At 42.4% G+C, this 14,501-nt stretch overlaps 1 protein-coding gene across 1 annotated transcript in view; it reads right to left on the reverse strand.

The window, feature by feature from the left end:
* Positions 1–14,501, reverse strand: part of LOC107297350 (zinc finger protein 208-like) — a 53,484-nt gene that overhangs the window by 27,583 nt on the left and 11,400 nt on the right. The window contains exon 8 of the mRNA XM_029286292.1: positions 4,552–5,728. Within this exon, the coding sequence (XP_029142125.1) occupies positions 4,552–5,728 (1,177 nt within the window). The remainder of the gene's footprint in view (positions 1–4,551; positions 5,729–14,501) is intronic.

The raw sequence follows: 14,501 nt of genomic DNA on the forward strand, positions 1-14,501 counted from the left end.
TCAAACTATTCTCCAAAGCATCTCAGGGAAGGACAAGAAACAATGGATAAAAAGTAATCAAGGAGAGAAGAACATAGAACTAACTAAGGAGAGATTTTCTGACCTTTAGAACAATTAATCAGTGAAACAACTTGCCTCCAGAAGTTGAGAATGCTTCCATTCTAGAAGTTTTTAAGAAGAGACTGGTCAACCTACGCTTAGAGTTCATAAAGATGCCAGAAGTCAAGGAGCTTAAGAAACTGGAATGGAATGCAGAATTTTGACTCATGTTTCTTCTGCTTCAGGTTGATACATTTAGGCATTATAGGCATTCATTAAGGATGTTCCTCACTCTTGTTTTTAAGTTTGTATGTGTGTAAGTGACTGGAGCCATAGAGAAGAGAAAAGGACGAAGTTCCAAAAATGGTTTATCCCAAGAAAGAAAAGTTTACCTTTTATAATAATAATAATAAAAGGAAGAAGACCCCTAACATGGAATAATACTGAGTGAAATGATCCTGGGAAGGAACAACATTCTAACGATGCCATGAAGATTGAGTTCACATCAAATGAAATGCCAAGGAAAGGACTCTGGCTTAGGATGCTTAATTCCTGTTTTTCAGGAATTAAGTCATAGTATAAAACGAAGGCTGCTTCACACAATTTGCCCTGACCCCAAACTGGTTAACCAACCGGACAGGAAAAGTTCACATGAAACGCAGGGCTTGAAACGACACACCTGAAAAAGATGTTCACCCAACCTCTTAAGCCTGGAGGATCTGATCCTAGTTTGTTCTTTTCTCCAGGAGGATTTCCGGCCACCCTCCCCCTCCCCCCCATGCAGAGGCTCCCCCCTCCCTTCTGGCAATCCCCATTTCTCTCCTTGGCTCCCCTCTCCGCCCGGTCAGAGCATGAGAAAGGGCGGCAGGGGAACATGGGACCGCGGACTCCCACCCCAGGGGAAAATTTGGCCCTTCTCCACGCTCGCCTCCAGCACGGGACCCCTTTGCACGGGCAGAGCCGCCACTCACGAATCTCGGGAGTCTCGTCGGGATTGGCGTCTCCGCAAGGCTCCCCGGCAGCCTCTGCGCCTCTGGCAAAGGCCCCGATCCAGGCTCACAGAGGGAGAAAGGAAACAGAAAGGGCCGACGCGTCTCCAGCCTCTTCTGAACACGTCCTAAATAAACACGGTGACTTGGGCTAGAGGAATAGCGCAGCGCATGCCCAGTTCCCTACTGCAGCTGAGTGCGACCCCTGGTGGACTCTGTGCGAACTGACACAATTTCCCGAAAGGGCGGGAAAGAGCGCCTGAGGCAAGGCGAAGGGCAGAGATGATGGGTATGGGAGTAGAAGGAAAGGGTCCTTGCCCGAGAAAGGCGTGGCGTCTCCAGAGGCGGCAGCTTCTCCATCTTCCTGTCCAGGAAGCGTCTGTGGAGATGGAGAAAAATCTCCTTGGAGGATTTCAACTCGCTTCCCTCAAGAACAACTGCTCTGAAGGCTCTACAGATATTGAAGAAAAAGGGCCAAGTCCTGTCAGAAACGCCCAGGCGGTCAGATGATGAGGACCAGTTGCCTCTCTGGGAAACACAATTTGTGTCTTGCAGTTGTTGCAAACTCCAGCCTGAAGGGGAGGAAGATGGGAAACAGGCAGGGAAGCCACAACCGGGAAAATGGAGATTTCTCCCGTGTTTCTGGTTCTGTACCGCAGCTGGCCTTGTCCAATTCTTGGCTCTGGGAAGGCCAAGCCGCTGCTTGTGTCCAAGGAAAGGTTGAAGGGGGAAAAAAAAGCTGCTTCACAGTGGGGGGAAAGCTGAAACTAGTGGATGTTCCAGAAATTTTACCTCAACGGAGGCTCCTTGGAGGACAAATGAAGAGGGAAGAAACTGAAGACTTTGTCTTCAAAATTGCCCTTGTCTTATGCCTGGACTTTTGCCTTGTGGACTTGCTGGGTAATCTATGGGCTGTTGTTGGTGGGACTGAGGGTGGAGCCTTACTGGCCGTTGGGGGGCCATTTGTTGAACCATTCCCAAGAGAAATAAAGAACTGTCTAGAGCAGGCATGTCAAACTCACAACGTCACGTAACGTCGCGCAATGTATCAGGATGGTTTTGCCATTGCCGGCAATGGGGTATTCCCATTCTGTGTGACGCATCCGGCCCGTGGGCCGGCAGTTTGACACCCCTGGTCTAGAGGCCTACCTAACCGTTACAACCTGGGTCATAACAATAATAGTAATAATAATGATTATTATAATAATAAAGTTGGAAGGGACGTTGGAGGTGTTCTAGTCCAACCCCTGCTCAGGTAAGAAACATTCAGAGAAACGGTTGTCTTAAAAACTTCCAGTGTTGGAGCAGTCACAACTTTTGGAGGCAGGTTGTTCCACTGATTAATTGTTCTTTCAGGAAATTTCTCCTTAATTCTAGATTGCTTCTCTTTGATTAGTTTCCATCCATAGAATTTAAGGTAACCAGTATGTCTCTAGAGCATGAATAAAAAGGAAAGTACAATGGTTTTCTAATTTTGTATGACTGCCACTCTGATTTCTATTTCTCTAATGAAAAATTTGGACAATAGCCGACAGAAAACTGGTATTGGTGCATTTCCTCCAGTTTGACAAAGAATCATCTAAGGGTACTATTTGAATAAACTACTTCAACCCAGCAGGAGCCTCTGAAACTCTGAACTTTGTCCCACACTCAAATCCTTCCCCCCAAAATTGCCTATTAGCAATTCTTAGGACTTTTATTATTGTACAGTAAGCAGATGCAAAAAAAGCATTTTTCCCCCACAAACACTTTTATTAGACACACTTAAATCCTCACTCCTTACTTGTAAAGTAATAGTAACAACACCTTATTTTACTCTCTTCCTATTACCACGGCTTTGCAACTATGTCTATCTTACTTGATCTATATATTTTTCTTTTTCTTTTTTTGTATATGAAAACCTTTGCACTCCTCTGTAGATTTGGCAAAGTACTTNAAGCATCTTCAGTTCTGATGCTTCTTCAGAACGAAAGATGCTTCTTGGAGAAGAAGCAAAACGTCTTCAAGAAAACACAAAATCCAATTGCCTTTAGGAAAAGTACCTTTGGGACAACCATGACCTGGATGTCTGAGAATCTCCATAGGCATTTCTCAGGAGATTTTCCTCTCCCCTTCCCATGAATAATTTTTAGATTATTATTTTTTTATCGCACACTCCAGAGGAAGTTCCCATTCTCATTTCTGCTATAGAGGAAGAATGGTTTAAAAGGTTTTGTGTTGAACCGATGGATCAGGAGATGCAGCTTCTTGGAGAAGCAACCCCTATTAAACGTCTGCCTGATCACATTCCTCTATATTAATAATAATGATAAAGTTGGAAGGGTCCTTGGAGGTCATCTAGTCCAACCCCCTGCTCAGACAGGAAACCCTATACCATTTTGGACAAATGGCTGTCCAGTTTCTTCCTAAAACTTCTAGTGTTGGTGCATTCACCGCTTCTGGATGCAGGTTTTTCCACTGGTCAATTGTTCTAACTGTCAGGAAGTTTCTCCTTAGTTCTAGGTTGCTTCTCTCTTTGGTTAGCTTCCACCCGTTGCTCTTGTCCTGCCTTCAGGCGCTTTGGAAAATAGCTTGACTCCCTCTTCTTTGTGGCAGCCCCTGAGATATTGGAACACTGCTATCATGTCTCCCCTCGTCCTTCTCTTTGTTAAACTGTTCCTTATACGTTTTAGCCTCCAGTCCCCTAATCATCTTTGTTGCTCTTCTCTGTACTCTTTCTAGAGTCTCAACAATCATTTTCCAGCTCAATACTGGGATACATTCTCAGCTGAGCCCCTTGTCCACACTGAATACACTGAGGTGGGGATTGTAAATCCAGTAGCATTAAGTATAAATTAGAGGCTCTGATGTTACACTGTCACCAGATGTTTCCTTTTTGAACATTCTTGTAATTTAGCACAATATCCCAAGACGTTTCCAGTTTCAACATCTTAGAATTCATTATATAACTTCTACTGACAGCTATACAAAGCTTAGGTGCAAAACAATTGCTACTTAAACTGCTCTATTCATAAAGTATCTTCTTTAGCATCACATTTACTTTGTCATTTATATTTTACCTATAGCTTCTGCAAGTCTTTCCTGATTTATGCCTTTCCCATAGTATGCCTGAGATGATATTTTGTTAACTAAGCCCTATGTTTACTCTCCAAAAATATATTTTATTGGAGATTTGTGCTTTATTATGATCCAATCGAAAATAGGATAACATGAAGAAAAAATATGTTCTCTTATTTATGTGAAATGGCATAACCTTCAAATGACAGTAGCTACAAAAATCCACTGCTCATGATTAAAACACCACATGCCTAGCATTTAGTTTCCATTTGTAAATTCATCTCTCTTGGGTTTCACGTTGTGTCGGTCAGACTCAAAAAACCCCTTTCCTAATTCAGTAAATATAATTAGAAAATGCATATATTTCAACAACTAAGCATAACAGTGAAACAGAATTATATGGAACATTCGGCCATTGGTCTCCTTGAAGTTTTTTTCTTATTTCACAAACTTACAGAGCTTCTACACTGTGTGGGTCCTTTTATGGTAGTTAAGATAACTGTTCAAAATAAAACATTTTCCACACTCCATGCATTTATAGGGCTTCTCCCTTGTGTGGGTCCTTTTATGGGTGTAAAGAGAACTGTTTGTAGCAAAACTCTTTCCACATTCCATGCATTTATAAGCCTTCTCCCCGGTGTGGATCTTTTTATGGATGGTAAGATTACCGTTGGTAGAAAAACTCTTTCCACATTCCACACATTTATAAGGCTTCTCCCCTGTATGAATCCGGTAATGTAAAGTGAGGGAATTATTAAAAGTGAAGCTCATTCCACATTCCATGCATTTATAAGGCTTCTCCCTTGTGTGGGTCCTTTTATGCGTGTTAAGGTAACTGTTCGTAGAAAAACTCTTTCCACATTCCATGCATTTATAAGGCTTCTCCCCTGAGTGGATCTTTTTATGGATGTTAAGATAACTCTTCGTAGAAAAACTCTTGCCACATTCCACACATTTATAAGGCTTCTCCCCTGTATGGCTCCGGTAATGCAAAGTAAGAGAATAATTAGAAGCGAAGCTCTTTCCACATTCCATGCATTTATAAGGCTTCTCCCCCGTGTGGATCCTTTTATGGATGTTAAGATAACAGTTGGTAGAAAAACTCTTTCCACACTCCATGCATTTATGAGGCTTCTCCCCTGTGTGGATCTTTTTATGGATGGTAAGATTACCCTTGGTAGAAAAACTCTTTCCACATTCCATGCATTTATAAGGCTTCTCCCACGTGTGGATCTTTTTATGGATGGCAAGATAACCATTGGTAGAAAAACTCTTTCCACATTCCACAGATTTATAAGGCTTCTCCCTTGTATGAATCCAGTAATGGGAAGTAAGAGAAGAACTAAAAGTGAAGCTCATTCCACACTCCATGCATTTATAGGGCTTCTCCCCTGTGTGGATCTTTTTATGGGTGGTAAGATAACCGTTGGTAGAAAAACTCTTTCCACATTCCATACATTTATAAGGCTTCTCCCCTGTATGGATCCGGTAATGAGAAGTAAGAGACGAACTAGAAGTGAAGCTCTTTCCACAGTCCATGCATTTATAAGGCTTCTCCCCTGTATGGACCCTTAAGTGGGAAGTAAGAGAAGAACTAGAAGTGAAGCTCTTTCCACAGTCCATGCATTTATAGGGCTTCTCGCCTGTGTGGATCCTTCTATGTAATCTAAGATAACTTCTAAAAATAAAGCTCTTTCCACATTCCATGCATTTATAGGGCTTCTCGCCTGTATGGATCCTTCTATGTGACCTAAGATAACTTCTAAAAATAAAGCTCTTTCCACACTCCATGCATTTATAGGCCTTCTCGCCTGCGTGGGTCCTTTTTTGAGATGTATGGGACCCATTTTTATTAGGAAGAGACAAGGTCCATTTTTTGTAATTTTTTCCATTGTCTCTACATATGTAATCTTCTCCTTTGGTTTGAGTTTGGCAGTATTTATTTACATTTAATTTCTTTATGAATAACTTTATATGATTTCCAATATATTTCTTTTTTATTTTCCCTTGTTGGACCACAGAGGCTTTAGTTGGTGCATGAACAGAAAATGAATTTTTCCGATTGCAGTTATTTGACTGGTTTTTCTCATGGCTTTCTACTTCCATTAGATCTGTGGCGTTTTTCGTATTGTAGCCACGAGTGATCATTTGGAGTAGTTCCCAGGAATCTTCATATTCCTCTCCATTACCTTCACAGGAAAATAAAAATAACTTTAGGGAAAAAGAGCAAAGCATAGGAAGTTTGAATATAATGAAAAAACAAACTGCTTCAATCTTGTCAGAGAAGCCCTTCAAGAATTTGATTTGGATTTTCTTGATTAAAATTTTGGAAGATAAATCTAGCTTTGTATGGCTAGGGCAAAACCATAGATTAAATATCAAATTCTCCAGAATTCAAACGAAAGGGGAAGGTTTGGTTTGCCTGATTTGAAATTGGAATTTGTAGTCTGCTATATAGTTTGGATAATAAACAGGAGTTATTTAGAATGAAGAGAATGTTATAACTACAGTAAGGGAAAAAAATCCAGAAAAACACATTTCAAAAAAGATATAAATTGATTTGCATTTTAATAAGTGAAATAAATATTTGATCCCCTATCAAACAGCAAGCTTTCTGGTTCCCAGGTGTCTTTTATACAGGTAATGAGCTGAGGATTTGGTTTTCCCGATTTGAAATTGGACTTTGTAGTCTGCTCTGTGGTTTGGATAAGAAATAGGAGTTGCTCAGAATTAAGAGAATGTTATAACTAGAAGGGCATGACAGAGGTTTGCATGTCATGGATTTTTGTGATACGATAAATTTAGGCTAAATCCACAGCAGGGGTGTCAAACTGCTGGCCCGTGGGGTGGATGCGTCATGGCAAACCACATCCACCCCATTGCCGGCAATGGCAAAAAAGTCACAATATGTCATCAGACGTCATGTGACGTTGCGGGATTGACACCCCTGATCTACAGTTTAAAACCATAATATTAGAAATATCAAGTTGAGAATATGAAACAGATATAAAATCAGGCTGTGCCCCAAAACATCTTCATGACTGTCAGCACAGGAAAAGACAATGGATCACATGTTGAGAGCCATTAGAACCTGAGATGCAGGAATACCAAACTAAGTCAAGAATGGCAAAAGGATATAACTGTCAGTCGTTTTCATATTGTCAGAAAGATTCCAGGTAGATAAAGGGAACTATAGTGTTTAACAAGATAAAGCAGAATTTGAATCTCAAGTTGTGTACAAAAGATATGTAATTATTAAAACCTCTAATCAGGCTGAGGAATATGAACAGAAAAATATTCAAAAGTGTATAAATGTACCCGAAACTAATATTGGAAATGTAGACAAGATAAACGATCATTTTGTCGTGCTCTGGTGGACTTGTAAAAAAGCTAGAAAACTTTGAATTCAAAGACATTCAGTGATAATGAGAACTTTAAAGATTAATATCCAATTGTAATCAAAACACTTTATGTTGGCACTAAGCAACAGTCATTGAAGATTGTTTCTGAGTAGGATAACCGTAATGAGACTATTATACACAAAAAGCTGGAAGGGCTCTTACCCAAAGAGGCCACGTTTCTATGATTTTCCAGCATGACTTCCCAATGCAGCGCTTTTTGGTCAGCATCCAGCTGAGACCACTCCTCTTCGGAGAAATACACAGCCACCTCCTTAAAGGACACAAGGCCGTTCTGAATGACAAGAAAACAGATCAAAAACTGGGAGGATTTTAAAGACAAACAAAGATGTACATTTCAGGCCATTCAGTGAAAGGAATCCCACTTGTCGTCTGGATTGTTTGGTCACAAATTCCAGGCACAAATTGGATTATTAGAAATTACTTTAAAAGCTGAGGGGCCTTGATCTGGCCACCCTCTTTGGATTTTAACAGTCTGCTTCATCTGTTAACCTGGTGCCATTATTTTTCTTATCACTGGCTATAAACAAGGCGTTTTAGAACCTGTAAGGTGCCAATGTGATTCTTTCCGTTATTATTGAGTAGCCTTGCTCAATTCCATGTAAGAGAATTACTAATAGGATCACTAATAATAATAATCAGCAAACATTAAAACTGTGAAAAGTTTATTTTTTATTATCCCTCTCTTACGTGAGTTGGAGTTTCAACCACTCTTTCAGCATCAGCATAAAAAGGAGTCAAATTCGTTCTATTCTTCCCTGTGAGGGAGACAGAATTTTTAAATGAATAATTAATAAAATAGCAGAAGGCATTCTATAGAAGAGAAGAGATAGAGAATGTAAGACAGCTGGGACCTCTCTTGGGAATGGGTGGAACTTTCGATTACCATCTGAAATGTCCTGAGTTGCGGATTCCTGATAGATCCTCCTGGAAAACAGTTCCTGATGAGTATTTGATGAATTCCTCCTCATAGGATCTCTGGTTTGCAGAATGAAAGACTTGAAATAGGAGGCAGGAGAAAAGAAAAGAAAAATAAATAAGATATCACAAAACATGAAGCGGATTCTTCTTCTATAAAAACAATATCTCTCAATGAGCCTAAAATTTTAAGGAAGAAACAACTGTCTCCAGTCTATCTTCTAGAATGGATAATGGAACAATGTCCTGCAAGAACTAGTGAAACATCCCCACATATTATGAAGAGCAGAAAAGTAGGGAAGGGAGGGGTGAAAAATTCAAACACATTCTTCTGGATTTCAAAGATGAAGGTCTCTCACCTGAAATTCGACTTGCTCCTTCTGCTCCTCTGCCTGACTCATGAGGAAGCCTTCCGCCAGGGCCACCGCTTGGGAGCTGGTCTCTGTTCCACACTCCCGCAACCAGTTTTCCATCTGTGGGGGCAGAAGGGCCAGGAGCTGCTCCAGAACAACCAGGTCCAATATTTGGGTTTTAGTGTGCTTTTCTAACACCAGCCACTGACTATAAAAGTTGTGGAGTCGGCTGCAAAGTCCTCGGGGACCTTCAGTCTCCTGATATTGGATGTCTCTGAAGTTCCAGGGCTGAATCTCTGAAGGGATGATGGGTTTCTCCTCCAGGATCTTCTGCCCAATTTTTGCCCAGATCTTCCCACAGCTGCCAGGCTCAACAGCAGAGGGGCCTTTTCCAGTTCCCTCACTTGCTAACGATTGTTTCTGCATCCTTTGTCTGTCCTGTAAAGAAATTCCAGATAGGTCGGAGGAATCTTGCAGATCTACAAACACCTTTTTATTCATAGGACTATTCACGTAACTTCAGGATTGACCACAAAGGATATCCAGGCCCTTCGCCCAAGAGTTAACTTTTTGTTGTTAGGAAGGTTGTTGAGATGACTCTAGTTTCTGCATCTGGGATGGAAAAGAAAATAAATTCAAAGAATGAGAAGGTGGTGGACTTAAACATTGAACAACATTCATCTTCATGAAAGTGAAAACTCAACATTGGGCACTATCTAACAAAGTGAAATTCAATGGTGAAAAAAGTAGGTTCTACACATAGGCAAGAAAAATCAAATGCAGAGATATAGGTGGTACCTTCTCAATAGTAGTAACTGTGAGAGGGATCTCAGAGTCCTAGTGGACAATCATTTAACTTTGAGCCAGCAGTGTGCTGCAGCTGTCAAAAAAGCCAACAGAGTTCTAGGTTGTATTAACAGAGGAATGGAATCAAGATCACCTGAAATGTTAATACTACTTTACAATGCCTTGGTAAGGCCACACTTGCAATCCTGCATCCAGTTTTCGTTGCGACGATGTAAAAAACATTTTGAGACTCTAGAAACAGTGCACAGAAGAACAATAAAGAGAATTAGGGGACTTGAGGCTAGAACATATAAAGAACGGTTGTTAGAATTGAGTATGTCTAGCTTAATGAAGAGAAGGACCAGGGCTGACATGACGTCAGTGTTCTCAGGGGCTTCCACAAAGAGGAAGTCAAGCTATTATCCAAAGCACCTCAAGGAAGGACAAGAAACAATGGATAAAAAGTAATCAAGGAGAGAAGAACATAGAACTAACTAAGGAGAGATTTTCTGACCTTTAGAACAATTAATCAGTGAAACAACTTGCCTCCAGAACTTGAGAATGCTTCCATTCTAGAAATTTTTAAGAAGAGACTGGTCAACCTTCGCTTAGGGTTCATAAAGATGCCAGAAGTCAAGGAGCTTAAGAAACTGGAATGGAATGCAGAATTTTGACTCATGTTTCTTCTGCTTCAGGTTGATACATTTAGGCATTATAGGCATTCATTAAGGATGTTCCTCACTCTTGTTTTTAAGTTTGTATGTGTGTAAGTGACTGGAGCCATAGAGAAGAGAAAAGGAGGAAGTTCCAGAAATGGTTTGTCCCAAGAAAGAAAAGTTTACCTTTTATCAGGTGTCTTAGTGAGGAAAAGGAAGAGGACCCCTAACATGGAATAATACTGAGTGAAATGATCCTGGGAAGGAACAACATTCTAACGATGCCATGAAGATTGAGTTCACATCAAATGAAATGTCAAGGGAAGGACTCTGGCTTAGGATGCTTAATTCCTGTTTTTCAGTGCTGACTTTCGGGGAACAAAGTCATAATATAAAACGAAGGCTGATTCACACAATTTGCCCTGACCCCAAACTGGTTAACCAACCGGATAGGAAAAGTTCACATGAAACGCAGGGCTTGAAACAACACAGCTGAAAAAGATGTTCACCCAACCTCTTAAGCCTGGAGGATCTGATCCTAGTTTGTTCTTTTCTCCAGGATTATTTCCGGCAATCCATCCCCTCCCCCCCCATGCAGAGGCTCCCCCCCTCCCTTCTGGCAATCCCCATTTCTCTCCTTGGCTCCCACCCCCCGCCCCGGTCCGGTCAAAGCATGGGAAAGGGCGGCAGGGGAACATGGGACCGCGGACTCCCACCCCGTCTCCACGCTCGCCTCCAGCGCGGGACCCTTTTGCACGGGCAGAGCCGCCACTTACGGAACTCGGGAGTCTCCGCATGGCTTCCCGGCAGCCTCTGCGCCTCCCGCAAAGGCCCCGATCCAGGCTCACAGAGGGAGAAAGGAAACAGAAAGGGCAGACGGGCCTCCAGCCTCTTCTGAACACGTGACTTGGGCTAGAGGAATAGCGCGGCGCATGCTCAGTTCCCTACTGCAGCTGAGCGCGACCTCCGGTGGACTCTGTGCGAACTGACACATTTTTTTTCCGAAAGGGCGGGAAAGAGTAGAAGGCGGAGGACAGGGATGATGTGGGTATGGGAGTAGGAGGAAAGGTCTCCAGAGGCGGCAGCTTCTCCATCTTCCTGTCCAGGAAGCGTCTGTGGAGATGGAGAAAAATCTCCCTGGAGGATTTGAACTCGCTTCCCTCAAGAACAACTGCTCTGAAGGCTCTACAAATATTGAAGAAAAAGGGCCAAGTCCTGTCAGAAACGCCCAGGCGGTCAGATGATGAGGACCAGTTGCCTCTCTGGGAAACACAATTTGTGTCTTGCAGTTGTTGCAAACTCCAGCCTGACAGGGAGGAAGATGGGACACAGGCAGGGAAGCCACAACCAGGAAAATGGAGATTTCTCCCGTGTTTCTGGTTCTCTGGTTCTGTACTGCAGCTGGCCTTGTCCAATTCTTGGCTTTGGGAAGGCCAAGCCGCTGCTTGTGTACAAGGAAGGGATGAAGGGGGAAAAAAAGCTGCTTCACAGTGGGGGGAAAGCTGAAACTAGTGGATGTTCCAGAAATTTTACCTCACAACGGAGGCTCCTTGGAGGACAAACGAAGAGGGAAGAAACTGAAGACTTTGTCTTCGAAACTGCCCTTGTCCTATGCCTAGACTTTTGCCTTGTTGACTTGCTGGGTAATCTATGGGCTGTTGTTGGTGGGACTGAGGGTGGAGCTTTACTGGCCGCTGGGGGGCCATTTGTTGAACCATTCCCAAGAGAAATAAAGAACTGTCTAGAGCAGGCATGTCAAACTCGCAATGTCACGTGACGTCGCGCAATGTATCAGGATGGTTTTGCCATTGCCGGCAATGGGGTATTCCCATTCTGCGTGACGCATCCGGCCCGTGGGCCGGCAGTTTGACACCCCTGGTCTAGAGGCTTGCCTAACCATTACCACCTGGGTCATAACAATAATAGTAATAATAATGATTATTATAATAATAAAGTTGGAAGGGACGTTGCAGGTGTTCTGGTCCAACCCCTGCTCAGGTAAGAAACATTCAGAGAAACGGTTGTCTTAAAAACTTCCAGTGTTGGAGCAGTCACAACTTTTGGAGGCAGGTTGTTCCACTGATTAATTGTTCTTTCAGGAAATTTCTCCTTAATTCTAGATTGCTTCTCTTTGATTAGTTTCCATCCATAGAATTTAAGGTAACCAGTATGTCTCTAGAGCATGAATAAAAAGAAAAGTACAATGGTTTTCTAATTTTGTATGACTGCCACTCTGATTTCTATTTCTCTAATGAAAAATTTGGACAATAGCCGACAGAAAACTGGTATTGGTGCATTTCCTCCAGTATGACAAAGAATCATCTAGGGGTACTATTTGAATAAACTGCTTCAACCCAGCAGGAGCCTCTGAAACTCTGAACTTTGTCCCACACTCAAATCCTTCCCCCCAAAATTGCCTATTAGCAATTCTTAGGGCTTTTATTATTGTACAGTAAGCAGATGCAAAGAAAGCATTTCCCCCCCACAAACACTTTTATTAGACACACTTAAATCCTCACTCCTTACTTGTAAAGTAATAGTAACAACACCTTATTTTACTCTCTTCCTATTACCACGGCTTTGCAACTATGTCTATCTTACTTGATCTATATATTTTTCTTTTTCTTTTTTTGTATATGAAAACCTTTGCACTCCTCTGTAGATTTGGCAAAGTACTTNAAGCATCTTCAGTTCTGATGCTTCTTCAGAACGAAAGATGCTTCTTGGAGAAGAAGCAAAACGTCTTCAAGAAAACACAAAATCCAATTGCCTTTAGGAAAAGTACCTTTGGGACAACCATGACCTGGATGTCTGAGAATCTCCATAGGCATTTCTCAGGAGATTTTCCTCTCCCCTTCCCATGAATAATTTTTAGATTTTTATTATTTTTTTATCGCACACTCCAGAGGAAGTTCCCATTCTCATTTCTGCTATAGAGGAAGAATGATTTAAAAGGTTTTGTGTTGAACCGATGGATCAGGAGCTGCACCTTCTTGGAGAAGCAACTCCTATTAAACGTCTGCCTGATCACATTCCTCTAGATCAATCATTTTCCAGCTCAATACTGGGATACATTCTCAGCTGAGCCCCTTGTCCACAATGAATACACTGAGGTGGGGATTTTAAATCCAGTAGCATTAAGTATAAATTAGAGCAGTGGTTCTCAACCTTTTTAATGCCGTGACCCCCAACCAGTCGTAAGTTGAGGACTAAACCGGTTGTAAGTTGAGGACTAAACCGGTCGTAAGTCGAGGACTTTCCCTGCCCGGGAGCACCGCGCATGCGTGGTTCCGCCCCCTGCGACGGCTGAGGCGTAGCTGGCAAGCGGCAGAGACGGAGCAGGCCGACCACCAGCTGGCCCAGCCCAAGGGAGGTAAGGCACCCGCCGGAAAAGGGGAAAAAAATGGCGGACAGCCTTGCTTGGCGACCCCCGTGAAATGGTCAATCGACCCCAAATGGGGTCGCGACCCATAGGTTGAGAACCGCTGAATTAGAGGCTCTGATGTTACACTGTCACCAGATGTTTCCTTTTTGAACATTTTTGTAATTTAGCACAATATCCCAAGACATTTTCCATTTCAACATCTTGCAATTCATTATAAAATTTCTATGGACAGCCATACAAAGCTTAACTGGAAAACATTTGCCAATTAAACTGTTCTAGTCATATCTTCTTTAGCATCACACTTATTTTGGTAATTCATATTTAGCTATAATTTTTACAAGTCTTTCCTGATTTATGCCTTTTCCATAGTATGCCTGGAATGACATTTTGCTCGCTAGGCCCTATGTTTGCCCTCAAAAATTAAACTATTATAGAGCTTTTATTGGGGATTTGGGCTTTATTATGAGGGTGAAGGTTTGTTTTCCAAGCTTGTGGGTTGGTGTCCAAACATTTTGTTAGGTAACATCTTCAGCAGCGTTCAGCGAATGTCTATGTCAGTGCTCTTCTATTTATAAGGGCTTCAGATGTGGGTGTGTCAAGTGAGGGTCTTGTGATGAGTCATCAGAGAGAGGCTTGTGATGGGCTGGTTACTTCAGGTCAGAATCCTTGGATGGATCCAGATGTATTGGCCTTCCCTGGATCCTTCCCTGGATCCAGATGTATTGGCCAACTATCGCCTTCCCTGGATCCAGATGTATTGGCCAACTATCGCCCAGTCTCCAACCTTCGCTTTGTGGCGAAGGTTGTTGAGAGTGTGGTTGCACAGCAATTCCCTAGGCACCTGGAGGAAACAGATTATCTGGACCCCCTCCAGTCGGGCTTCAGGCCGGGGTACAGCA

This window comes from Protobothrops mucrosquamatus, unplaced genomic scaffold (genome assembly GCF_001527695.2).
Source record: "Protobothrops mucrosquamatus isolate PMUCROS unplaced genomic scaffold, P.Mucros_1.0 scaffold3249, whole genome shotgun sequence".
In the NCBI taxonomy this organism is placed as follows: Eukaryota; Metazoa; Chordata; class Lepidosauria; order Squamata; family Viperidae; genus Protobothrops; species Protobothrops mucrosquamatus.